At 47.5% G+C, this 27,928-nt stretch overlaps 1 protein-coding gene across 3 annotated transcripts in view; it reads right to left on the reverse strand.

The window, feature by feature from the left end:
* Positions 1-2,268: 2,268 nt before the first annotated feature.
* VPS39 (VPS39 subunit of HOPS complex) overlaps positions 2,269-27,928 on the reverse strand; it is a 44,366-nt gene continuing 18,706 nt past the window's right edge. For 2 of the 3 annotated variants that reach the window (XM_045822867.1, XM_045822865.1), the window contains 17 exons: positions 25,664-25,784; positions 25,431-25,551; positions 22,435-22,564; positions 13,883-14,025; positions 11,047-11,190; positions 10,461-10,602; positions 10,275-10,361; positions 9,890-9,963; positions 9,507-9,605; positions 8,743-8,860; positions 8,114-8,242; positions 7,388-7,490; positions 7,106-7,151; positions 5,834-5,983; positions 5,533-5,667; positions 5,236-5,327; positions 2,269-4,254 (listed from right to left, as the gene is read on the reverse strand). In XM_045822867.1, coding sequence (XP_045678823.1) covers positions 4,179-4,254; positions 5,236-5,327; positions 5,533-5,667; positions 5,834-5,983; positions 7,106-7,151; positions 7,388-7,490; positions 8,114-8,242; positions 8,743-8,860; positions 9,507-9,605; positions 9,890-9,963; positions 10,275-10,361; positions 10,461-10,602; positions 11,047-11,190; positions 13,883-14,025; positions 22,435-22,564; positions 25,431-25,551; positions 25,664-25,784 — 1,910 coding nt within the window. In that variant the 3' untranslated portion in view covers positions 2,269-4,178. The remainder of the gene's footprint in view (positions 4,255-5,235; positions 5,328-5,532; positions 5,668-5,833; positions 5,984-7,105; positions 7,152-7,387; positions 7,491-8,113; positions 8,243-8,742; positions 8,861-9,506; positions 9,606-9,889; positions 9,964-10,274; positions 10,362-10,460; positions 10,603-11,046; positions 11,191-13,882; positions 14,026-22,434; positions 22,565-25,430; positions 25,552-25,663; positions 25,785-27,928) is intronic. The other variant, XM_045822866.1, reaches the window with a different exon arrangement.

Consider the following 27,928-nt stretch of genomic DNA (forward strand, 5'->3'; position numbering starts at 1 on the left):
TGTGGCTGGAGGTGGGGTTTGACAGGCTCCGGGAAGTCACTGGAGCCCAATTGCCTCTGGCAGGGGACACTCTGGTTCCCAACCCCAGCCCCTGGTTATCATTGGGCTGTTTATGGAAAACATACCTGAGCCCACCGAAGTGTTCAGCCTTCTAGGGGATGTTGACCACCCCAGGGAGCAGCGGCCAGGAGGTATTGCATCAGATGCACAGTCCCCTCCAGCCATCAAAACAAGCCTAAAACCAATACCTTTCAAGTCCCACCTCCCCCACAAGACTGAAGAAAAAGCACAGAAGTCTCTGGTTCGGTGACTGATTTGGACTCAGTGGTGTTCCTGATCTCTCCTCGCCTCCCTCATTCGTTCCCTGAGGAGAGGCTGCTGTGTGCAGGACTTGTACCGCCGGGCCTGGAACCAAAGGTAAGGAGAGCCCATCTACATCCTCAAAATTCCCAACCTCATGACTCCCTGTGTGTTGGGAACCCCTCCTCGTGGCTAAGGCTGAGTGAGCAACCTTCAGACCAGAAGCCACTAAAAAAACAGTTTATCTCCCTGGCAGAAGCAGCACCGCCTCTGCCCTTTTACTTCATCTATAACTGGTCCCCAGTGCATGATCAGTTAGCCAAAGAAGGGTATGATTCCTCAAGGGAGAGATGACCTAAGAAAGGCACAATCACAGGGAGCCCCAGGGAAGGACTTGGGGGCTATAGCAAAAGGACCCTGGCCCCTCAGCTTTGACATAGCCTGAGTCCTCATTCTGTCTGCGAGACGTCTCCTAATCTCTTGGCTGTCTTACTTCCCCTGCTTGACTTTAGCCTGAAACAATGACAGAGGGCAATGCAGCCCGTGCTGGAAAGGGCAGGTTCCCCAGGCAATCAGGCCTGAGAAAGAATACATAAAATCCTGTGAATCCTGCTTTGTTTAGAATGCTCTCAATTAAACAAGGGTCCAAGCAGGAAGTAAGTTTGTTCCTCCAAGTTTTACAGCTCTTTAGCTATCTGACCTTGACTCAGAATAGGCCCTCAGGGTTCTTTGTTATCTATTGTTTGATCCTTACTGCCTGACAATGATTAATGAGCTTTAGCTGTATTCCTGTGCAAAATGAATCCAATAAAAGCCCACTGAGGGAAAGGCTCCTGGCCCTTCTCTGAGAAATCAGCCACCTTTCCTCCCCAAGCAGATCATGTCTTGGTAGACTTCTTATCCGTGGCAGGTAGGAGGGTGGGGGGCCCCTGTGGGCAGAGGCCCCCCACACCTGTGGCTTCAGCCCAAGCCCCCTTCCTGGGTCAGTGTAAGTGCGTGGGCAGTGCGGCCGTACAGGAAGAGACACGATCAAACGATATCGACGAGGGCAGGCGGGAAGCAGGCCTGCCAGTCCTCAACCTACTAGAGATGAAGGCTTTCCAGTCCTGCCGACCCACGTAAGCCTTAGGCTGCAGGTGGCATGCAGTGCACTGTTGGAAGACACGTTTCTGTTCCTGAGCCAAGACCAGGCCCTGTCCACACTCCTCCCCAAGGCCCAAGGTGGAAACTGGAAAAAAGTCTAAAAACCAGGTGATTCAACTTCAAAACAAACCCTATAGGCAAGTTCAGACCAGAAACTCCCAGAACAAGAGGATATGATGTCGCTGGCTAACCCCCAAGGGAAGGGCCTGTTTTTACCTACTTGGGAGCATGAAACCAAGACCTGTGCTGGGGTCTCAGAAATGCTCAAGTCCAAGCCCCTTGGTGACCTGTACACGCAGCATGTGAAAACCCACAAACGCACAGAGGAGCCTGAGGGAGGGCGCGGAGTGAGCTGGCCTGGCAAACGGACACCCTGACTGACCAGGGTGCCCTCTGGGCTGCGCCACTCGCCCCCGGAAGTTGTCTGCCATGCTTCGGGGAGGCCATGCCTCTGTTCCAGGTGTTTTTCATTCCCAGAGAAAACTCAGGATGGCCACACAAGGCCCAACATTCCTCTACTTCTCAAACATCAGTGGGTCCGTCAGTCCTACCAGTCCATAGCTCTCGCGCCACCGCCCCCCATCACGAGCTGCAGGGAGAGGCACGAGGCCCTGGGATGAGCCCGAGTTCCACCTGCGGTGCTGGGAACGTTCTTCCTCTGTCTGCCGCTACACAAGCCACGCTGCTGTGCTGGACGGCAGGTCCACACATGTTGAGACACACATGACGGTCACTACCTGGCTTACTCTTCTCAATTCTTGGCATTAAGATCCTTTCTTTACATCAAACTCCACAGGAAGGGGGGAAAGAGAGACCCAAATAGGCTTGGTTTCTTATTTTATGTTTATTATGAGAGACCTTCATCGGTCCTCACTACAGGACTTTCACCTCCAGCCTCCTCCATACCACCGCTGAGGGCCGAGTCTAAGGAAGGAAGCTGCATTGGGAAGCTGGGTCGTTTATGTGTTCCACAAGGGCAGGAAACACATCCTTTGTTCTACTGCTTCAAACACACGCACCACACAGGTAGAGGGGGGACTGAAAGACACAAACACGACAGGCCAAAGTTTCCACGGCACGACGATTTCACTGATGCTCCGGGAGGAAGCTTGGTTTCGTGGTGCTCATGGGGCCAAGGGCAGCAGTGCTTCCTGTGGGTGGGTGTGGCCAGCTGGGACGGTGGCTCTCGTGGAATGCTGCCGTACCCCCAGGTCGTGAGCAGAATCCCGTCTCCAAGAATGAGTGTTGGCAGCACTGGCTGTCCCTCCAGACCCTCCAGGGAGCACGTGCCTGGGGGAAGCCTCCTCCACAATACCAGCAAGTCCGTCCACAGCACACGCCCAGAACGGCACCGCATGTCAAGGCCAGGCCACTAACGGGGGTCAGTGTTGGGCGCCCTCACGCACCCTCACTACTGTTAAAAAGACATTGAGGCACCAAGACTGCAAGCCTGCAAAACACCGGGAGGACAGGATGCAGGGCCTCTCTCTCCCACAGTCCTCGGCCGGCAGTGCTCGACTCTCGTGCGCCTTGAGGCCGCCCCCACACACCAGTCAGTGCTTAGCGGGTTTGGCGGTGAGGAATTGTACAAACCCACGCACTGCTGCTCCTGCGGCCGCAGCACTCACAGGTATGCCTGCATCACGTCACCGTCACTGCCGGATCTCGTTATTCCTGTGTGCGCAGAGATCCACCTACCTAATGTCATCCTAGTGCGGCCCCCCAGCCCCTGCCAAACGGAGCTGTCCGTGGACGGCACTGGCTGGAAAGAGAAAGGCATCCCAAGCATAAAGCACTCACCCAGCAGGACCAACCCAAACTGCCCCAGGCCTCTGCAGACCACAGCCTGAAGATGGGACGGCCACACCCCGAGTGTGGTGCTGTCCGTCCTCAGAGCTGCTGTCACACTCGGCCCTGAGGGAGGTGTGCAAGGTCTGTCCTCCATCCAGACCGATGCTCTCCTAAGCTTCCAGGGAGAGCGTACGGTCCCAGGGGGACCTATTTACAAGACACCTGACAGTCAGTTATCAATGTACCCCTAGAAGATGGGCTTCCTCTTGCTTCTCTTTGCCTTAATTAAATATTAGTTACTCCCAATGTCAGAAAAATGGGGAAGAAAGCCTGAGTAGAACAGTGAGAGGAGAGATAAAGGGAGAAAACACAGAAAGAAAAGGAGACCGAAAAGTAAAGAGATGAGTGGGGAGGCTCCTGGGGGCACACGGGGTGCGGTGCCCATGGGGCAAGGACTGTCATTTCCTATAGGACGACACTCGGCCTTTGCAGCTAGAGGAGCTCTGGAATTGCTCCCTTCTCGCGGGCTCCGGCAGCCAGGCCCAGGGCTCCCCGGGAAGTCCTGCACACGTCTTATAGAAAACTGAGTAACAAGCCTGGGGCTACAGAAGCTCCACATGGTCCTTACTCAGGTGACGGGTATGCAAAGGCAAGGCGCGCCCACTGCCACCTCCTCCAGTCCAAGCAGGCATTACATTCTCTGGAACTGCTTGCAACATAATGGCATATAAAGTATTAACTAATCTCTTTTTCTATTAAAAAGCCGGCGACACCAGACCACGAGTCAGATTAATTCAGAGATGTTCCAGGGCACAAGGTAGCCAGTAGTGTCCAAATGTGGAGACCTTGCTGGTGGCAGCAGCCCCCGAGTCCTAAGGCCGGTGCTCCTTTCCCATGCTGGGATGGCCAAGCTGTCCATCTGCTGAGTCCTGGGCACGCTGGGCTCAGGTGTCTGCCGGGTTCACCTCTTTGGAACAGAAGTAGTGCACCACCACTCCATTGGGGTATCTCGCAAATGCACTGCAGGGAAGACAAATGACTTGGGAATGAGGACTGCCTCTCGAGCCTGCTTCTTACCTGGAAAAGGCATCGTAGCCGGGAGCCGTCCAGCAGCAGCAGCCCCCTCACCACACAGAGCAGCCTGCCCCGAGCAGGGCTGTCCCACCTGCAGCCCAACGGGCCGCACGCAGCCCAGGACAGCTGTGAACTCGTCCCAACACAAAATCGTAAATTTACTTAAAACATTATGAAGTTTTTTTTGTAATTACATGTTGCGATGTATTTAATGTGTGGCCCAAGACAACTCTTTTTCTTCCAGCGTGGCCCAGAGATGCCAAAAGGTTGGACACCCTGCCTAGGGTCCCTGGATTTACGTAGCCATTATCTCTGCCCAGTGACCGCTCACAACAGGAGGTCCACGTGCTCAGGGATATTTCCTGCTAAGTCATCAACATGAAACACACAGGCAGACAGGGCTGCACGCTGGCCCGGCTCAGCACCGGCTTACTGAGCGCCAATAGTGCTCCTCAAAACAAGTTTCAGGCTCATTCTAACGAAGGACCAAGGTTTGGGTATTTCTAAAGAAAAAAATTCTTCTGAGTATTTGCCCTAAGACAGTATGATCCTGGCTCAGGATTGCACTCGAATCGTGAGGCAGCAGGTTGACAGATCTTTTTCTTCCTTCAAAGGTACAACCTTAGGGGTTAAGGACTTTCTCCCCACGTACGAACCCTCCCGTACCCACTGGCTGTACACACATTCTAGGTGCCGGAGGGAAAGACTTTATGGGCGAGATGTCAATAGTCCCATGCCACACACTTCAGGTTTTTAAATCCCCAAAGCCCACCCCAACAGCACGCACTGCCCTGTCAGGCCTTAGGAACTGAACGTGCCCAGGACAGTCAGCAGTGGTGCTGGCTTCCCCCTTGGGTTGGAGGGCAGAGTCCATCCTGAGCGTGACCCGCTCGGGACAGACCCTTCAGAGGTGTGGAGCAAGCTCACCTGTTCCCAATCTTCTTCTTACACACCATGCACACCTTCTCCTCCGTGATGATGCATTTCACCTGCTGGTGTAAAATCCGCTCTTCCTGGACCTAGAAGGGCAGAGAGATTGGGAGAGAGAGAGGCCCCATGGTCCAGCTGGCAGAGCTCCCTCCACCTGAAACACTTGCAACTAAATGTCCAGCTGGTTACAGCTGCGTTAAAAGAACACCGAGGTCTGCTTTTGTCGAAATGAGTATGTGTAACCGTCTCATGCTGAAAAGTACTAGCCCACCCTAGGGTTTGCAAGGCTCATACCCGCAGGAACTCAGCATGGAGAAGGTTCTTGAGCACCTGGTTGAACCGTTTCTTCTGCGCATTTTCCTCTAAGACTTTTTCCAGGAAGATGCGTATGTCATTAATCTGAGTGTTTGCTGGCAGAAGGTTGAGGGCCTAGGGATGGGGACCGAGATGGGAGCAGAGTGAGTTGGGGTAGGAGAGACTGAGGAGATGGCAGGAGCCCCCGAGCTCCGGACCGCGGCCCTCCCTCCACCCCCTCCCCACTCAGCACCCCTGCAAGCGCCCCTGCAAGCACCCTGTCTCCCCAGGAAGCACCGACCTTCGTGGTGTCCAGTTTGCTGTGGTGCAGCTCAAGGACCTGCAGGGCTGCCTGGAGGTTGGCTTGAGGCTCCAGCAGTTCCAGCTTGATTGGCCCCAGGCAGTGAACGCTGGGGGGCGACAGGTACATCCGGAGCAGGGACAAATACACCTGCCTCACAGGTACAAGCCACGTACATCAGGCGGGTAGCAACCCCTCCCCACCCCCAGAATGCCCAGCATGACCGCCCCTGAAGTTAACGAGGTTGGTCTAGCAGGGGTGTTCAACCTTTGGCACCTCTGGGCCACACTGGAAGAAGAGTTGTCTTGGGCCACACATTAAATACACAAACACTAACAAAAACAAAAAAAATCTCATAACATTGACGGTTTTGTGTTGGGCCACATTCATAGCCACCCTGGCTGAACACGGCGCATGGGCCGCGGGCTGGACACCCATGGTCTACAGTAACAGCTGCCATGGAGCACTTAACACTCATCATTTTCACCTTTTAAAAGATTTTGGTAAAGAGTCAACTGAAGGTATAAAAAATTAAGGGTTGTGCTTTCCTCGAGAGAAAAAAAACAAATGCCATGTATTTGCTAACCACCGGCAAAATGCCAGCCCTGCAGAGTGAACAACTCCACTCCCTCATTTCCTGTGGCTCTGGAGCCTGAGACCCTGTCTTGCCTGGACAGGTATGGATTAAGCCGAGAGGAAAGGCTGCATTTCCGACCAGTGTCAGAACCACAGGGATATCGACCTGAGCACACCCAACATTTTGGGCCAGATGGTTCTTCGCTGGGACTGCCCTGTGTATTGTTTAGGAGCAACTCTGGCCTCTACCTCCTAGGTTCCAGGAGCACCTCACTCCCCGATCACGGCAATGAAAGACGTCTCCAGATACTGATAAATCTGTGCTCGATCTGGACAGAGCTCAAATGTGCATGTTACCAGAACCACCAGATGCTCCTCCTCTCGACAGGCTGACTACAAAATTACAATACGAGTCAGGACTGTTTGAGAGGAAGGGAGCATGGCCCCTTCCTCATAATCACATGGATGGTAACGGACGCAGACCAGAACTCTGCCAAGCAAACCGGGACACAGGGCCGCCCCTCCCCTCCCCCACTGCACACAGGCATAGTCAATCACTGCGCTGACCCGTGCCCTGTCTGGTCTTCAAGTCACACAGGTGCCACCTGTGGCCAAACCAGAGGTGGGCAGGCATGCCAAGGCTAAGAGAGACAGTGGAATGCACGCATGCCCCCTGGAGCCAGGGTCACTACTCACATCTTTGTTGCCGTCTTTGTTCTGGTCATAATGCTTGTGGCAGTACCTGCAAGGGAGAAAGTCTTAGACAAGGCCAGGGGGACCACCTCCAGAGACACAGCATCTACGCCACCTGCACGAGCGGCCCAACGCGAGCCCACACCAGAGGCTGGCGCAGAGGAGACTCCCCCACCCCGGCTGCAGAGGGGATGCGCAGTGGCTTTCTTAGTCTCTCACGCCTCTCATCTCTCTGGGGGCCTGCTTTCAGACCCCGAGGGAGGTGGGGGGGCAGGGTCGACGTACTCCTCGGCCATCTTCGTGTCCTTCAGGATGTGGACATAGATGAAGAGAGCCTGCTCGTGTTTCCCCATGCGTCCCAGCAGGAGAGCGCGCTCTTCTAAGAGGCCTGTGGGGGGAAAGGCATGTAAGTAACCACCCCCACCACCAGGCCAGGCGCTGAGCTACTAGAGAAATGGGTGCTGGAGCAAAATAAACTGGGAAATAATATTTTTATGACTTGGGACTTAGTCAAGGAGAAAATTACTAAAATTTATAAAAGAGGGGAGAGCGCTACTTTTGGAGGTGTTTTATCCCATCTCTTCATGACCATTTACAAATGGGGTGAGAACACTCACTCGGCAGCCAGGTACACAGTAAGCGCCTGCACTGGGCCAGCCACTTCAAACAAGGTAAACACTTGGCCTGTGTCCTCCCTGAGCTTACACATCAAACAGTTATGTGTCTTTTCAAGGCAAATTATGCCAGACAGAAGTCACTGGATGATGCACGTGGCCGGGAACATGCACTGCAACAAACAGGTTCCAACCTGGCTATCAATTAGCATGCGGCTCATACCCGAGATGCCTCCCAGTCACAGCACAGAAGTGAGTCCTCAGAGGGGACCGGAGAGGAACACCCCCCTCAAACACATGTTTTTTCCTGGCCCAGCTTTTCAGAAGGCTGGGGAGCTGGATCAATTTCTGCATTAGCAGCAGCTGAAGGGGCTTTTGCCCCAACCCCAATACTCACCATCAAAAGGAAAATCGCAGATGAGTCGGCCTGGGTCATAGTAGCTGGAAATTTCCAAGAACATAAGGAGCTTCCGTCGATACTCTCCCAGTTCACCCTCCTCCTCTCCGGCAGGAACTGGAGCTTTGCCTTTGAGGGAGACAAGGCTCAGTGTGGAAGGACTCTGTCGGGCAGCCCATGGGCTCGTCAAGGAAAACGAGGGGGCCGGGGGCCGGCGATGTCACCGCAACCATCTGAAAGGGCCTCCAGAGTGGTTTCCGGTGGCCTTCTCTTAGTTTACGGCCTCTACCTACACGGCCCCCAGACGTCAGCTCAAGGTAAACAAGAAAAATAAAAGTCTGCACAGAGAAACGCTCTGGCTGGCAAACCTGTTTCTTATCCTGAAGACAGATCTGTTCCTTCCCTACCCCAGGGCTGACACCCAGAGATGCTTAGAGACGCCCGGATCCAGACGAGCTGCTGAGTCTCGAGTCCTGGGTCACTGAGCTGCCCTGGCTCCTCGGGGGAACTTCCTGCCCCCCTGGGGCCCACCACAGAGCGGCCTGCTTCCCTCCACCACACGCAGCACCCTCGGGTCCCCACTTGTCTCTAAGGCCAGGGGCCACGTGACTCTCTACGAGAACTGGTACCTGTGGGAAAGGACAGGAGGTATGCCTTCATCAGCCCTTGCACCTTCTCGCAGTACAGCTGGATCAGGCAGTTGTGGAACCGGGAGCCCGTCTCCTCCCAAACGTGGATGACATGTTCCTGAGGCGAGACACAGGTCTGCCTGTGACACAGGCCACAGGCCACAGGTCTGCCTGAGACACAGGCCACTCAACGCTGTGGCCTGGCCCAGGCACCTTGTGTCCCTCATGCTTGCAAGGCCTGACAAGCCACATCCAGACTGTCCCCCAATTAAGCCACAAAGATTACCAAGGGACAGCTCTTCTGAAACCGTGGGAAATTTTGCAACACAACCCAGCAACATCAGGAATTTTTTCCTTGATTTCCATCTAAGCTCCTTGATTAATTTTGTCTCATTATCTGCCAAATCAGCCCATGTAATTAAGGGTAAACATTTACATTCTGGTACTTAAAACCGATCTGGTTGGTCCTGTGGTCACGGTTGAGTTAGGGTGTACAATTGTGGCTCTGAAATGTTTTTCTTGAACATCCTTCTCTTCTACCCCTCTGCACTTTACCTAGGTTTAGAAGGTTATCAACAAAAAGTGACATTCCCAGCTTGGCCCACTGGAATCACTTCGAGCATGCTGAAATGGAAATAACTCTCTTTCTTACATTTCTACAATCCCAAGTGACACAAACCCCAATCTGACCACCTAATAACTAACCCGTGAGGCCCTGGATCCTGGATTCGAAATTCTTTAGTTTAGAACTAACAGTATCTTACCAGATAAGGAATAGCCAGACCCTTAAAATTCTCCACTAAGAAGCCAAGCACTCGGTCTCGGGGCAGAGACTCCACCTCTGGGAGGTCTTCGGTAAATATCTGTCAAAACAAACCAAGCTCCAGCCGCAGAACCACCCACTGCGGAGCTGCCACGTGCACAGGCACGCGGGCGGAAGGCTTCTGTAGCCAGTTAGTGTGCGACGGACGGGGCTGCAGGCGTCCAGACGCTTGTGTAAAGCTCTCCCCTGCACTGCACTGTCGTCTCGCGTTTGAACACCAGCGACACTGCATGTACCCTTCCTCCCACACCATCCACCCGTCTCCTGAGTAGAATCAGGACCCACTGTGGTGCCGGGTGAATCCAAGGACCTCTCATGACCTACCTTCAGGCCATCCTCTGGGAAGTCTCTCAGCACCCACACCGAGTAGGAGAAGATCAAATGCAGGTTTTCTGTGCCTAGAGGAAAAGTAAGGCTTGTCTGCAGGTGAAGCCTACATTGCCCACAGGTCTGGGAAGGCAGGCGCCTAGGCTGCCCCAGGATTCATTTTCTGGAGAAGATAGCTCTGTCCAAGCAAGAGTCACTCAGGGCCGCTTGGCCTGGGCTGGCTACATACCAAAGGGCTGTCATGGTTCCCCCACTGGGGGACTTTGACCTCAGCTGGTGGAACAAGGAGGGAGGGCACTGACCGGCCAGGATCAGAGACGGGGACAGCAGGTCTGTTTGAACGCAACCCCTTTCTGCCTCCCCCTTCAGAAGCTGGACTTACCCAGATGCTGCAGATACTGCACCGTCCTCTCATGGCCTTTCAGAGGGGAGTTGGCTTTCTTGGACTGGTCCACCAGCACCTGCAGAGCTGGCCATGAAGCCCAAGAACGAGGTCATGAGCCTCTTCCAGAAGGTTCATCCCCACAGATTCATCACACCTCAGTGTCCCCTCCCCGCTTCTGGTCACCTTTCTCATGGAGCCCCTTCTTCTCGTACAGGATTATCAGCTCACTGTACTTGTGAGCCTTCTTCAGCACGTGCTCACTCTCTTCGATGTGGCAGTGATTGTTCTCCAGGCGCAGCAGCGGGGCGACCAGGGCCACATTTGTCTGTAGAGGAAGCAGGACTTCAGCAGAGAATGCTTCCTGGGGGGCCCACCCCTACCCAGCCACCCCTGCTCTGGGCTAAAACAAACAATGCTTTTTTAGGACCACAGGTAGTGGTTTTTATAGCATACAGTCTTTTACACATGTTTTAATGGGGTTTTTGCAGGGAGAGGCAGTGGAAAAAGGGAGTAGTTCCCTTGAGGAAATAACTGTTCATATTGCATCACTGACCCCAATCTTACCAAAGACAAACCCACTGTAAGACTCTGGGCCAACGTCTTGACTTAAATTCTTTTAACTCCAAGAAGCTCACAGGTATCAGGCAAAGACTAGGCATTCCCATCATCAAAGATTTCACTGTTACTAACAGCAGGTACCCCAAAGTGGCACTCTCCCAGTTTCAGCAGCCCGGGGGACTGTGGGTGCCTGAGTGCTCAGAGAACTCACGTGGAGGTAGCACTTGAGCAGGGTGGTGTCGATGATTTGCAACAGTTTCTTCTTGGACTTGATGGTGGGAGTGCCCTCCATGAGCGGGGACGTGCTGGACTGGTGGTCAGAGTCATTCAGCTTCTTCACCAACTGGCTTCGTTTCTGCAGAGGCCAAGAATGTAGGATCAAGGCCGTGACTAAACCTTCCTTTATCGCTTATCTGCTGGGTGATCCCAAACACCTCCACATCAGCCCACACCTGCCCACGCCCTGATCTCACATCTGCATATAATTTTGTTCAGAAGTTTAAATAATTAATGGTTCTTTAGAACTTAAGTAAGTTTATGATGTACTGCTCAATTGTACGTTAATAGTAATTGTTGCAATTCAACTCAGATGACATTTTAAAACACAGAAACATTTGGCTGCAGGAAATTTAAAAAAATTAAAATGGCACTTTTGTACAGAGACATGACAGATCAAGCATTCGCTTGATGAAAGATCTCCAAGCACAAAACGTACTAAACGTATTGGGATAAAAGTCAGTGGAGAAAGTGGAATAAAAATTAAAATTTGAGGAGTAAAAGAAACAATGTTAAATTCTTTTTTTTGTTTTGAGAAAATGCTTTTTAAAAATAATTGAAACCTCCAGAGCATTTTTAATGGACCATATATGGGGCTAAGATTTTTCTCGACACAGATTGTCCTCCTTTAACCCCCAACAGACTCGCTGGGGCAGCACAGCATTTCTATCAGGGATCAAAACAGACGCCTGCCAAGGTGCCACATACAGTAACAATTCTTTGAATTCTTTGTTGAGTATTTACTACACACCATCACTGTGTCAAGCACTTTACATATGACCCCATTTTAAACCTAGAACGAATGCAGGTGTTACTGTGCCCATCTTACAAATGAAGAGCCCACAGCGCAGATGTGAGGTACTTCATAAGTGGCACAGGCGGGTTTCAAATTAGGGTCTAATCACATTCTTTTATTTACTTTTTTATATTAATGTTGTAAGTTACATACAGTAAAATGTATCTCTTTTAAGATGCATTCTGACAGATACATACATGATTGTAACCACCACCTTAATCAAGGAACAGACCTCCATTGCCCCAGAAAGGTCCCTTCCCAAACAATCCCACCCCCCCCCCCACCCCTCTGATCCGATTTCTCTCGCTCAAGTTAAGGTTTACCTACTCTAGAACTTTATACAATGGAATCACCCAGTTGGCACTATTTTGTGCCTGGCAGTGCCCGTTGTCTTACATGCTCTGCCATCGCTCCGGCACAACGCTAGCGTCAGCCAACGTCATGCATCCCAAACACCAGTGCAGAAGGCCAGAGACTGACGTGTGCCTGGGGCCCTGAAGCTGAGACACTAAACCGAAGGCCTTCTCTAAAGCCACAGGCTTGGGGGGCATTCTGCCCCAGGGGCCCTTCTGACTGGGCATGTGGGCCGTGCGGCGTGCAGACAGAGCATGCCAGTCTGTGCTCCCTGCCAGCTGCCAGTCACAGCCGGGCATGCCTGGGGCCCACTGCCAAGGAAGTGCCAAGGCCATGCAGGCCCAATCAGACCTGAGGGAGGCTTACAGTTTTTCTAGCAATACTTCCCACTGCCGACCCAGGGACCCTTTACACAGGCCTGCAGAACACGTAGGGGGAAAATATACTAAGTTCTCTGACTTTGAGTGGGTGCACAAAAAATAAATGATAGCTTTGTGGGAATGAACTTTGGGTTAAGAAGCTTCAGTGAAGATGTGAGTTTTAGTGTTGACTTTAAAGTTTCACTTATCTGTCCATAACACATCGAAAAAAAATTAAATGGAAATATTTCCCCTAAAAAAAACCATGTTATAGAAGATTATATATTTATTTATTGACAAGGACAGACTTTCTCATTATATGGCTAAATTTTCTTAATTGATTTGAAAGAGAAGAGAAACATCACTTTGTTATTACACCTACTGGTTGATTCTTGTACATACCCTGACCTGGGGATTGAACCTGCAACCTTGGTGTATCAGGACGATGTTCAACGAACTGAGCTACCTGGCCAGGCCCTAAATTTTTTAAAGTAAGCTATATACTGAGGCAGTTTTATGTCCCTTTGTAATAAATAAAGCAATACATACATAAAACCTAATTCATAAATACATATATAAGTCTAAAGGACAACACTAAAATGTAGTGACTTTTCTCTGGGTTCTAGGTAGAATTAGAGATGATCTGTATTTTTGCTTTATACTCTTCGGTGTTTTGTAAGTTTTCTGCATCGAGCAGGTATTTTTTCCAAAATTACGTATGTGACAAAGAAGTTTGTTTAAAAAAATGTATTATTTTCTATCATCTAAAATTTACTCTTTTTAGCCCTGCCTGGTGTGGCTCAGTGGACTGAGTGACGACAGCCTGCGAACCAAGGGTCACTGGTTTGATTCCCAGCCACGGCACATGCCTGGGTTGTGGACCAGGTCCCCAGCAGGGGGTGCACAAGAGGCAATCATACATTGATGCTTCTCTCCCTCCCTTCCCCTCTAAAAATAAAAAAGAATAAAATCTTAAAAAATAAAAATAAATAAAATTTATTCTTTTTAGTTCCTGAACAACTTAGTTTGAATTTAGCAGGAAATAAGGTGTGTTTCCTTATACCAGAATTTGGCAAAAAGCACCTCAACAGTACTAGCAAGCAGGGAGGAGCGGCAGGAAGGTAATCTGCCCACCCAGACTTCTGCAGAGCTCATTTGTGAAACGCCTGTGGCATTATAGAGGGCCCTCGACTCCCTACCATAAAGAAGCAGGTACTGGACCCCCAAGTCAACTCTTTCATACACTTCTCTCTTACACCTACCTGTGTCAGGTAGTCAATCAGAGCTAAGTGAGCCTTCTCCAATTCAGCCGCGGAGAGCGAGGGCAGGGGGTTTGGATACTGCAGCTGCTTCCTATAGTCTGTGGGCAGCAGGTCTGGGTACAGGCCCATCACGTGGGTAGGATCTACACAGAAGGTAAACACATGATTCCCCAGAAAGCAGTACAGCAACTGAAGGATTAAGTACCGAGTTGGCTGAAAAGTTTTTTTTTTCCCCCATTAGATGGGTCTAGTAGCACTCAGTTGTCTTTAACTTCATTTGAAAAAATTTTGTTAGATTGTATTGTGACAGCTGCACATCAGTGTGCATTTAAAAAAAGCATAAAAACTGGTGAACTTTTGTGTAGCCACTTTAATATTGAAGATGGAAGAAAATATACAACATTTTAAGCATATTATGCTTTATTATTTCAAGAAAGGTAAAAACACAACTGAAACGCAAAAAAAGATTTGTGCAGTGTATGGAGAAGGTGCTGGGACTGATCGAATGTGTCAAAAGTGGTTTGCAAAGTTTTGCTGGGGGTTTTTCACTGGATGATGCTCCATGGTTGGTAGACCAGCTGAAGATGAGAGCAATCAAATGAGATATTAATTGAGAACAATCAACATTATGCAATGCAGGAAATAGCCAACATACTCAAAACATCCAAATCAATAAAGTTACTGGTGAAAAGGAAAAATGTGTCGTTCATTTTACAGAAAAAACTAGACAGACCTTTTGGCCAAGTTACAGATTGCATTTTGTTTTTGAGGAATGACTAAGTTCATAAAGACTTGGTGAGCTATACGCTTATAATCTGACCACTATTTATATATATATTTCACTAAAACATTACAAAAATGGTATGACTCTATATTCCAAGATATAGATACATACATGCATGCAGAATTAGAATTGAAAATTTATTAAGTCTCTAAAAGCACAGGAGAAAAAAATTTTCAAGGGAAAACTGATATAAGGCACTGAAATTGAGAAGATCAATAAAGTGAAAAATAAAAAACTATGTCAAAAAAGGAATATAACTAAAACAGAGACCAGACAACAGCCTGCGGTTAAAATTTTGCATCATATATGTCAATTACATAAAACAAATTCCCACAAATTGGTTGAAGAAATAAGATTTCCTTTGATAAAAGGGCATAAAACATAACTGATAAAAGAAAAATATAAGTGGGAAAATTTACTACATTATTAAAACAGTACCCATTAACAATGTGAGATGATTCAATATTATTTTATATTAGTTTCAGGTGTACAGCATAGTGTTAGGCATGTATATGATTTAGGAAGTGATCTCCCTGAAAGATCTAGCGCCCCCTGCCTCTGGCGCCACACATAGTTGTGACAGTGGTGCTGACTGTGTGCCTGTGCTCACTTTACAGCCCCGTGGCTGTCCTGTAACCACCAGTTTGTGCTTCTAATCCCTTCACCTTTTCCACCCCAACGCCCCGCCCCTCCGGCAGCCTGATCCTGATCATCTGTCCTCTGTATCTATGAGTCTGTTTCCGTAGGTTCCACTCGTAAGTGAAATCACAGGGTATTGTCTTTCCTCAGAGACTAAAATTTAAGCAGTCTCAAAATTTTTTTAAAAAAACTAATTTTGTGAGGTGATATATTAACTTGATTGTGGAAATCTTTTAAAAATGTCTAAGTATACCAAAACATCCTGGTGTAATTTTTAAATATATTATGATTTTTATTTGTCAATTGTATTTCCATAAAGCTGAAACCAATAAAAATATTGTAAAACAATAAAAAAAAGTCAGGTGACATTTTCATATTCATTTAATCAGTATAAAGAGTATTTTATATGATACTACCCAATGCTTGTCACGTTGTGAAACCGAATCACCCTTCCAGTAGTAGGGCACAGAAAATCAGCACCTCTAAAGGAAAAAAGCACTCATAGCCGCAAACCCTACTTCTAGGAGTTAATTCTAAAAAACAGTACAAAGGTGGGGGAAGCAACATCTGTATGGACAGGTAATGCCTCAAGCATTATTTGTGACTAAGCAATTTTGGAAACAATGCAGAATTACTTCAACAGCAAAATAATGCATTTTTTATTCAACTGATAGAATATTATGCAATCATTGCAAATTGTAATTATGAAAAGCACCAACATGGGAAAACACTATACTAAGTTTTAAGTAACAAAAGCTATGGAAATGTATTATAACTATGTTAAAATATATACATGACAAGAATCTTGGAGGAAGAAGAGATAAATGAGTCAAGATCAGAGGTAAAGTTTTTCCTTCACATTTTAATAAACTTTTTGTACTAGCATTACTTTATTTTCATTTAAAAAATAATGTTGCAGGAGCATCCTACACAAGGGACCAGGGTCCTTCGTAAGCTGACCGACCAGAAGAGAGAAGCTCCACAGCCTTCCCTTGAAACCCCCAGAATTCACGTCATCCCCAAGTCACCTGTGACTGGCCACAGTATTTCCGCCAAGCCAGGAAATCTCTGTGCGTCAAGGTAAGAGAAATGTGATGACGTGAAAAAGACACCGGAAGGGGCAACGGAACAGAACTCCTGGCAGCTCTGCGTGCGAGCCCCACGGAAGAACAGCCTGAGGACGGACGACGGCTGCCGGGGGCCTGGCTGACTGCGTGGCCCTCGCTGGGGCCGCGTCCACATCCTGCTGCCAAGGTTTGCGTCTACAATGTGATTATTCTAACTTAAAACCTTGTGATATCATCCAGAGACTACTAAACCAGGTCCAAATTCCCCTGCAGTATTCAAGGTGCTCTAAAACCTGGCCCCGATGTCTCCCTCTCGTGTGATGTAGCAAGCACCACGACGTCATTTTGGGCTCTGGTTCACAGGCCCTCAGACACTGCACTGGGTCCTCCACTTCTCCTCCTCACCCTCCAGGGCCTGGCTCTGCCCCTTCCTCCTGGGAAGACCTCCTCACTTCTCTCTGCTCTAAGTGTGGGAAACGTCACGCTTACCCCAATGTTTTACTTAGCAGCTTCACGTACAAGCTCTTTGTGGACATGTAACATGTCTTCCTCATCCCTGAAGCCCAGGAACGAAGGCAGAGCTGGCACACTGACAAGGCCTATCTGGTCTGGCTTTGGGGCAGCATGTCCTCTGAGTCCAGCTGAACCCCTAGTTCAACACACAGGTAGTTAACAATGGAGTGATGCCCCATATGCAGGACAGAAGACGCAGATCGACTCTGCTCTGGCCACATGGATCTGGCTGTTGCTTGCACATTTGCAGCATTCTTCCAACCTCACTGCACGTGCATCAGTTGTTCCCTCTGCCTGGAATGCTCTCCCCTGGACTTCTGTAAGGCTCCTTACATCATCTTCTTAGGGTCATAAATGAAACGTCTCCTTCCCAGAGATGCCTTTCCTAGTTATTTTATCTTGAATTGAAATCCTAACTCCTATCCTCAGTACTCATCTCCTTCCCCCTGCTTTACTTTTCTTAGTACTGATCACTTCCCAACATATTATAATTTCGCTTATTTAGTTACCTGTCCCCTCCCCATCAGAATATAAGCCCATGTACTTGACACCTAGAATAGTTTTTAGCATGTGGTAGTGATAGGGGACTCAAGACCTGGGAAATTTTAGCTTAAGGTAAAAAGTTGTAAGTCTAGCAAGTAATTTGTATGTTAAAGCCTTTGTTTCAGAAACTACAGATAAGGCCCATCCTGGCTCCTGGGAAAACAGCCCAGCTGGCCTCCTGGGGCACTGACAGAAGATTACTACCTGGGGACATCCGGACCTTTTGTGCTCCAGGAAGATACAGATGACCGCCATTCCTGGGAACACTAACTGCCCAGAACAGGAATGATGCAGCCTCGCTCATCTAATTCCCCTTGAATTTCAAAGCCCTCACCACACCTTGTTTATCTACCCACCCCCACCTTATAAAAAGGTCTGGCCTGGAAAGAAAAGACAAGATGGTCTGTTAGGGTATGAACCTGCCATCTTCTTGGATTGCCAGCCATCTGAATAAAGCACCCAAAGATTCAATTGCTGTCACTGCTTATTGGATTTGGTAGTGATAGACAGCTGGAACACCGGTGTCTTTTCTGGTTACAGTAGAAGCTTGATCAAACTTTAGTTGAGTGAAAGAATGAGTAAATAAAGAACACAGTATTTGAAAAAATTCAAGATCTAAATATAGGTTTCAAGAAACAGAAGAACTGTCTCACTCCCACTCTAGCCGCTGCACACCAGCACACTCGACCACCCACACCCAAGGATGCCAGGGCCTCGACACAGCGAGACTTCTCTTCCAGCCCTCCTGCAAACGCCTGTGGCACTTCCCTTTCTACCTTGCATTAGGGCTTTTTATGTACAAGTTGTAGGTTGCCACAGGAAATAGCTCTAGCGATTCTTAAACATTTTTAGGATCTTAGACATCTTAGAGAATTTGATGAAAGGTATTGATCCTCTCTCTAGAAAAATCTACATATGAACAAAATGTCACATGGAGTCTAGGGTGGTTCACAGACTTGCTAAAGTCCCCAGCAGAGGAGACAGAGCATCATCCTGATTCACAAGGGGTAGAAACATGACACCCTTATGAGGGCTCTGGGGGGGCGTGGGGGGGGGGGACGGACGACACAGCCAAGGGAGGGGCAGGAAGCAAACCTGGGCCCCGCCCACCCTGCACTGGGGGAGGAGGGAACGCTGCTCCTGGCAGAACAATGTTCCAGCCATCCAAGACTGTTCTCTGGCTCAGAAGAAATATGCCTCCATAGAACTTCTGTGCCCCCAAAGCAGTCTTCTGACTTGGCACCCCAGGTCCTCTCTGTTCCACTACAAGCTGCGTTTCTTTAGCGTGAATGAGCTTGTGTGCAGCTGGGAAGGGGGAGAATGACGTCAGTGTGAGGCAAAAGTTGTGTTGGTTTGTGTGCAATTTCCCCCAGCTTGTTGACATTTTGAAGTGACTGGAGCAAGCATTCTCACAATTAAAGAGAAAGCCTTAATGTCACAAAGAGACTTAAAGAAAGGAGCTTAAAATCCCACAGAAATACCTTCTTTTAGTGCAGGTAGTGGCTGGTAAGTGACTTCAAAAACCACTTCTTTATTAAGCCATCTGGGGAAGCTGGGGGGAAAAATGAAGCAAAGATGTTTCCCCCATATCAATTTTTGGAAGTCTCATAAAGAAGCCTATACCCAGAATTAACTTTTTACTTTGATGAAAGCAGTTTCCATTAGAATCAAATGTTCTTAAAGATCTGTGTATCAGAGAGAAAGCACGCCCCAGGGTTTAAGGCTGCAGAGGACTATCGTGCGGTACCAACACCAGTGAAAACGTCATTTTAGTAGGACTGTTGTTTTTATTAGTGTTCCACTTATAAAGCTGCCTAGATTTAGAATGGTCCATTACAACCTTACTTTCCCCATAAACCCTGTTATTTTCCATCAATATTTGTTATACAATATAAGGTTTTGCAGACCTATATGTAAGGCATTATAGCAAAAATGCCTATAGCTCAGCACACATAAAAAAAGTGCTCTGCATGAACATCTGGCCATTGGAAAGGTATTTGGCCTTCCTACTTAAGTAAAGGAATACTCTGTTAATGCTGCATTGGCAAAAAAGTCTATTTAGTTTTTTCTGTAAAATAAAAGACACATTTTTCATTTTAACCAATAACTTCATTGATTTGGGTATTTTGAGTATGTCAGCTATCTCTCGTGTGGTAGAACTTTGACTGGTCTCAATTAATGTCTTGATTTGATTGCTGTCAACTTCAACCGTCTACCTGACCATGGAGCATCGTCCAGTGAGAAATCTCCAGCACAGAACTTCGCAAGCCACTTTTAACATGTTCCATCAGTCACAGCACATTCTCCGTATACTGCACAAATCTTTTTTTTGCATTTCAGTTGCATTTTTACCTCTTGAAATAATAAAGCCTAATATGCTGAAAATGTGTATTTTCTTCCATCTTTGATATTAAAATGGCTACACAAAAGTTCACCAATTTTGATAAGTTTTTAAAAAATGCACAGTGATATGACATGCAATCTAACAGACTGCAATGCAATCTAACAAAATTGTTTTGAATGAAGTTAGAAACAATGAAATGTTATGATGGCCATCTTATGGAAAAAACAAAGTTTTTGACCAACCCAATATATTGGTCTCATGTGGTTTGGTCAGGGTCAGCCTGTCACTGTTAGTATGATGATCTCAGCCAGTATTAGTAACACCCACCACTGGATCAGAGGGCCAGACCTTAGACCAAGGTCAGTCAATGGAGGTGCTGCCCGACAGGTCCAGTCAATAGCCAGCTGACCCAGAGACGAACAACACTGCCATCAACACACACCTTCCTGCCACTGGAAAGGATTTACTTGAGCTTTACTTTTCCTGCTAGACTGTTCTTTGAAAGCAGATTTCCTGTCTGATCATTTCTGCTTGGGCCCAACAGAGTGCACTGAACTCTAGGAGTTCAGTCTCTATTTGTGGGATGAATAAATGAAAAGGTACTAAGCTTCATTAGGATTGAATTTAAGCCTTTGGGATTAGGGTTTAAGTATCACTGTTATATGAAAAAAGAATCAGATTACAACTATCTTGTTCCAGTGTCCTTCCACAGGGCTGACGGCACCCTGAAAACAAATGTCTCAGCTGAGTTCAATCAGAGGAAGGGCAGTAGATATTCATGGATTTTAGTTGCCCAGCTTCCATACCCCTCTTAGCAGCAACTGGTTTCCTTGTGGCAAGCCCCCTCTTTCACACCAGGTGCAGCCTTGGTGAGAGAGCAGTTCTAGGAACCTGCCTTTGCCTCCAGGAGCAGAGGAGCACCACACACTCTCTTCCCACCCCCGGTAGTTACAGGGAGTGAGACTATGCCCTAATCCTGGGTAATCAGGCCCCCTGGATCTTGAGAAAGCAGTTCAAGGAGGACCAGCAATGTAGCACACACCAACATACTCCCCATCCTACATGCTCCTCTTGTGACATGCACACTCATCCATCGAGAGGCGGGTGTGTTCCCTTGCCTTCAGTCTGAAAGGACCTTTGCAGATCCATACAATATGGCAGAAGTGACAGTTGTAGAGGGCAATAAGGCTTCCACCTAGACCTGCTGAATTGCTCACTCTGGGAAGAGCCAGTCACCCTGCGTGAGGACACTCAAGCAGTCTTGTGGAAAGGCCCACTTGGATCAGAACTGGGGCCTCTGGCCCCAGCCAGCACCAACTTGGCAGCTACAACAGTGAACCACCTTGGGCAGATCCTCTAGCCAGCCAACATACAAATGCAAACACGTGAGAGAACCCCGAGCAAGATCTGCTGGGCTGAGCCTTTCCCAAATTCCTAACCAACAGATACCAAGAAAGATAACAGACAACTTGTTATTTTAAGCCACTAAGTTTTGGGGTGATTTGTTACATGGCATTAGGCAGTAATATAAACTGGTAGGGGCCAGTTTTTATTGAGGATGCAACAACAGGCGAGGTGGCGGTGGTGACAGCTAAGGAAGTGGCTGGGCTGGGCAAGGACTGCCCAGTCTGTCCTCGCCACCACGGGACTGCTGTTCAGCCTCCTGAGTCCTGCTGGGGGGTCCTCCAGAGTTCCCTTGGCTCCTGTCACTCCTGAGCCTGGTTCCCCCTTAATTTTGTGGGCCCCTCTACTTGCCATTCCAATTGTAATCCAATAAACCATGTTCGATTTATCCAGACACCGCTTAAATTATCCAGAACTGGTCTCCATTGCTCACAACCAAGAACCTTAACTGACACAGGGAGTTAGCACGGACCATTATGGGCCAGGGCTGAGGGCGGGTGGAAAAAGGCAACACAAAGGGGAGGAAAAAGGGATAATATCATAGTCTCACCAAGTACATAAAGACTGATCCTAACTAAGCAAAAAATGAAGTAATACAAAAATGAACAGTTTAAGAATAACAGCAGACACTTAATTGGCACTTATTAAGTACCACACACTGTTCTGAGCACTTTATATAACTTTCACTGCAACACTCTAAGTATTATTATTTGCCCCATTTTGCAGAGAAGAAAACTGAAGGCCAGAGAGGTCCAGAGAAGAAAACCCTGGCCTTGGCCAGGCAGTCTGACCCCAGCACGCCGGCTTGTCACCACCCGTTCAGTGTCTGCGCGACAGACACTGGGGAAAGGAGGGCTTCGCAGCGCTGCCCTGTGCTGGCTCTCAACGGTGACCTGCCGCTCAGTCTACTGAGCTCAAGCCAGGGGTTTTTGCCCAGCACAGCATTCAATACCAAATAGGTGACCAAACAGACACCTGTGAAATGGAATGACTTTTCTGTTACATTTCTCTACTGGCAGGGGCAAATCACCCCAGAAAACTGGGGGTCTATCTGCATTTATGGGTGAGGCCAGATTCACAAGATCAGGACTGTAAACATGTGACCGCCATGGTCCCCCCCACACCTGTTAGGTATGAGGGTTCCCTTAGCTGAGCATAAACTTTCCCCTTTCTCAGAAGTCTGGTGTCATTTCCCCCGCCCTTCCCAGTTCCCTCTTCCTCCCTTAGTTCCTCGTCCCAGGCTGCACCCGCCTGTTACCTGTGCCAAGCTTAGCGAAGACCTGCATGGACTCATCAAAACGCTTCTGGCAGAAGAGATTGAAGGCATACAAGTTCTTGATATGATGGATCTGTTGTTGCTTTTCGCTGTCGGAATCATCTTTCATTTCCTAATAAGAGTAGAACAGGTGAGAGCTCACTCACTTGACAAATATTTACTCAGTACGTACTACTTATTAAGCAACGTCCCAGGAGGTACAGACGCCAGCATGTACAGACAGCCACCTGGTATCTGTCCTCACACTGCCTTTCCGGCCTGACCGTAAGACTGATGAGCAACTATGCAATTAAAATGCACCAAGGTCTCCACAGAATGTACCCGACCGGTGTCCCTGAAAACTACTGAAGTCACAAAATGCAGAGAAAGACTAAAGAACTGTCACAGATCAGAGGACACGAAGGACACGTGACAACTAAATGCAATGTGATTTCTGGATTTAAACCTAGAGCAGATTTTAAAAAGGAACAGTAATCAAAAAACTTGCAAAATATGAGTAAAGTCTAAGTTTAGTTTTAAAACAAAAAACCCATCCTGGCTGGCATAGCTCAGCGGATTGAGCTCGGGCTGCGAACCAAAGTGTCGCAGGTTCGATTCCCAGTCAGGGCACATGCCTGGGTTGCAGCCCATGACCCCCAGCAACCGCACATTGATGTTTCTCTCTCTCTCTCTCTTTTTCCCTCCCTTCCCACTCTAAAAATAAATAAATAAAATCTTAAAACCAAAACCAAAACCAAAACAAACAAACAAAAAAAGTCCATCAATACAAAAACAAAACAGGGTAAGAGGAATGGCGAGCCCCTGGGCAGGGCATGCAACTCAGTCTGAGCAGTGGGTCTGAGAGGCATTCTCGAGAGAATGAACCGGAGGCGTAGAGAATGAGCTGGGCTTCGCCAGGCGAGGCCAGGCGGGTGACAGACGGCATGGCAGGCACCGAGTGTCCGCCAAGCAGAGGACGGTATGCGGGCAAGGCCCTAAGGTGCCAGAGAGAGAACCCGGCGTCGTGCTCAAGGAATAAAAGACACCTAACACAGCTGGCATAGTGGGCCGAGGTCTTGTTCTCAATTATTTTACTATCGCTGTGTCTTCCTCACAACCTTTCCCCCACCACTAATCTCCCTTTTAACCAATCTTTAGTAAATTTAAATTCTTCCTTCAAAATGCGTTTCCATTCCTTCGCTCTCCTTTTCTCTCTCTCGCCTTCCTCCTGGTCCAGACAGACCGTCATCGTGTGGCGGCCCCTGGTCTCAGCTCTCCTGCCTGGCGCTGAAGGGCTCTCAGAACCTGGTGCGGCTTCCTCATCTGGCTTATTCCCAGACATTCCGGCTGTGCCCTCCACTCCAGTCGGGACAGGCTCCCAACAGCACGGGGGAAAGACTTGTTCCCACCTCTTTAACTTCCTGGGCTCTTCAGTGTTCCCTGTTTCCTACTCCTGATCCTTCAAGGGTCCGGCAGTAAGATGCCTTTCCAGCCCTCAGAAAACTGTCCCTTCTCTCACATTTTGCTCCACATTTTGTCAACACTGAAGTGTGTATATTATTGCCCTCTGAAAGTCGCATATATATTCTTTGACTTACTTAAATAAAAGAGCTTCCTCAAGAGCTAAGATGTTGTCAACCAACCTTGTAAGTACAAGCCTAGGGAAGAGAAGAAAAAGTGGGAGCCCATTTCTACCTTCCCTACCGAAGATTACATAGAAAACCTGCATCAGGAAGGTCGCTGAAAAGATCGGAGACCTTCCTTCTTGCGAAGAAAAATATAGATACTAAAGAAGCTCTGTACTGCGTGATATACCCTTTTTCATTAAATTCAAAACTAAATACATATTCTAGCATACATGTAAATCTTTTGTTTAATCTTTTACATACACATGTGTAAAGTTCTTTGTAAGTTCTTGGGTAGGATGGTGGGTTCATAGGTATTCATTAATTTAAAACTAAAAATAAAATTAAAAATATAGGGCAATGCAGGAGTGGAAAGTAAAATAATAAGATGCTGAAATTAAATGTCCCAAGAAAGAAATAATGGGATATTAAACATGTCCAATTATTAAGACTGGATTTTTTGTTTCAAATACAGAACTCATACATCCAAAATAATGTTGCTATTCAAAAGTATTCACCATGTGACTATAAGCACATGTACATCACAATTTATGACTTTTGCTTTCCTCTCAGAAATAACTTACAAGACAGTCTAGAAATTAAGTTTTCCTACTACTGTCTTCATAAATATTTCTCCTCTTTTGCCAAATTACCACCACCTGGTTTAATGGCTAGGCAAGGTTCAGAATGACCTATGGTTGTTTCCCAAAATCAAGCCCACCCTCTACAAGTGACAATAATCACCTCTGGTGATGTTTAAAAGAACCGGACAAGCCTCGAAAGTCAGTGTCCAAGAAGCCGGCTGGCAATGGGAGCCCGGCTGGAACCACAGCATGGTCATCACCTTGCTGGGAACATCGTCCCATGCGAACATTCAAGGACAGTGACAGTTGTAAACATAGAGGCGCTGCCTTGTGGAATGCAGCAACCTGAGGTGGCAGCAGGGCACCGAAGGCAGGCCTGCTTTTCCAAACAGCAGTCCGCTGCTGAAAGGGACGCCAGGAGGCTCTCCAGTGGCTGCATGCACCCAGATTTACAACTAACGTTTACAACTATTATTTTACTCCAATGTTTGCATTGTGATTGTTCAAGGCCAGACCATATCAAATTATTTTATTCTATTCATTCTATGAGGTACTATAATTATAATCGACATTCCTTCTTAGATGTGCAAACTGAAAGAGTGAAATCACTTAAAGTTACATGGATACATAGTGGTGGGAGTCAGGCCCTGAATTCCAAGCAACCCTCAGACTTTTGGCTCTGTGCTTTTCTACCACTTGAAACCAAATATGACAAACTAAACCCGAACTGCCTATTTGGAGAACAATGAGAAAGGCAGGCTCACACCTAAATCTGAGAAACAAGACTTACGGCAAGCTGCAGAGCCAATTCAAACTGTTTGTCCTGGAGCAGCTGTTGGATTTGGGTTGCCATGGGGACAGGAATAAGTCTCCAAACAAAGTGATTGCTGGCCACATAGATAATGTTTGATCTGGAGGCAGGAGTAAGAATATCAGCAAAACAGCACAGGTTTTATGAGGATGTAGGTGTCTTTCAAACGTTGCAATAATATGGTAGCGGCAGTAAAGAATGAAATTCCTTACCCTCCTGAGGTGATGAAACGGGGCCTTTGCAATTCAATGCTCTGGACCAGAAGCCTCGGCTCGAGTGTTCGGATTTCCACGTATCGCGGCAACACTGCAATGATGTAGGGAGGCTGGTGCTCTGTGCAAAGGAGAACACCCTGAGCTGTGGTTCTGATCTAAGGGTTTAGGTTCTGGACTGTTGGCTGCCCATTTCTAAGCTGCATTTGAGTGGGATCTCCCAAAAGCCCACTGGTCAAATACCAAGCCAGGGCCCTACAATGTGATACACAAAGATAAAAAGATTTTTCACCTGAGTGACACTAAGAGAAATCCCTTGCACAAAAAGGATGCTCCCAGCTTTGCTGAGAGTGGCCCGGTCCCACTCCTACCATTTCCCCCAAAGAACTGGGCAGAAACTTCACTTGTTCCTTTCTCATCAGTCACAAAGCGAGGCAAGAGGAGGGCAACTTCTTTTTTTCCTAAAATTATGCTAAAGAAAGAGTTCCACATTTCTGGCCAGTGTTGTCTCTGATTGAGATTTTCACAGGGAAGAAATGCAAAACTCCACTTGATGTTCAACAGCTTAGAGAAGGCAGCTGGACTGTGCTCTCAGCGCAGCTGTTTTTCACTACTTCCGTGAGGCATCTAGAGTGTCCAGTTCATAGACAGGAAGTAGAACGACTGTTGCCAAGGGCTAGGCGACGGGGCCAACGTGTTGCTGCTTGACGGGTGCAGAGCTTCTTTCAGTTTTGCAGGATGAAAAAGTTCTGAAAACTGTTGCATGGCAATGTGAATATATGTTAACACTACTTAACTATACACTTAAAAATGGTTAAGAAGGGAGACTTTACGTTGTTTTTTTACTACAATTAAAAATAGAATTTTAAAAAGTAGCAAAAAATGAACCACAAGATGACATACTTGACATACAGAAATTTAACCTTAAAGAATATACCACAGGCATGGAAGCACTGAACAGACCAGAGGGGTCGGGGGAGGGAGTAATGGTGGAAAGTAGGGGAAGGGACTAGACAAAGAACCTGTACATATGGCCCACGGACATGGACGACAGTGTGGGAATTGACTGGGAGCTGGAGGGTGGGCTGGGCAGAGGATAAGGCAAATGGGGAAAAAAATGGGACAACTCTAATAAAGTAACAATAAAAAATGATTTATAAAAAAAGAAAACTTAAAAAAGAATATATTCACAAGAATAGTTTCTTAGTGGGCTAACTTGCTATGAATTAATTTACCTCATTTTCTATTTTCTGATAAAAAGCTTTTCATTTTGTTTTTGAAAGTTATACTCTAAATGAATAGTACAAAAAAAATGTAAGGCCAGGAGGGAACTCAGAAATGAGCAAACTGAAGCCGAAGCAATATTCCTAACAATTAGAATGCTGTTGTTTCATCTTACCCAAACAAAAAAATTAAAATAAAATAAAAAAACTGTTGTTTTGGCCCTGGCTGGTGTGGGTCAGTGGATTGAGCACCAGCTTGCAAACCAAAGGGTTGCTGGTTCGATTACTAATCAGGGCACATGCCCGGGTTTCGGGCCAGATTCCTGGACGGGGACATGCAAGAGGCAACCACACAGTGATGTTTCTCTCCCTCTCTTTCTCCCTCCCTTCCCCTCTCTCTAAAAATAATAAAAAAAATCTTTAACAAATTTTTAAATGTTGTTTGGTATTGGATTTTAACATTTTCTTTTAATGCTGGCGTCATTTTAAAAAGCTTGTATGATTTTCCTTAGTGTTAATTTGCATAGATATGTAAAATTTCTGGTTCCTTTTTAATCTTAAAAAAGGCCTGATTTTATTTAAAAAGGTATCTTTAATAGAAACCCTGTTGGCTGTCATATCTGATTTGTTCAGTGTCCCCAAATCTTCAGCGGTGTTTCTCAAAAACAAAGATGCTCTGGGTCTCGTTGCACCTTCAAAACTTGGCTGAGTGGCTAGTGCAGCAGACATCTGACACCTGGCTGACGGTGACAGGGATTTGTCACGTCCACAAGCATTTACTAAGAGGCCATGCTTCAGCACTACCCCAAGTGGATCAGGACACGAGCCCGGAGCTCACAGAGCTCCTACACTTGCAGAGACGAGGCTCAGTGAGTGCAGTGGGACAGTGTGGGAGCCGGGAAGAAACCTGAAAGGGCTCTCGAAGCAACAAGAGAGAAGTGACTACTCCTGCCTGCAGCTCGGAGAAGACTCCACAGAGGAAGCATCCCTGACCCGGGCCTTGTCACAGAGCAGCACGCTGCTGGGTGAGAAGAGAGGAGAA

This window comes from Phyllostomus hastatus, unplaced genomic scaffold (genome assembly GCF_019186645.2).
Source record: "Phyllostomus hastatus isolate PE091 unplaced genomic scaffold, TTU_PhHast_1.1 phas_scaffold_501, whole genome shotgun sequence".
NCBI lineage: Eukaryota > Metazoa > Chordata > Mammalia > Chiroptera > Phyllostomidae > Phyllostomus > Phyllostomus hastatus.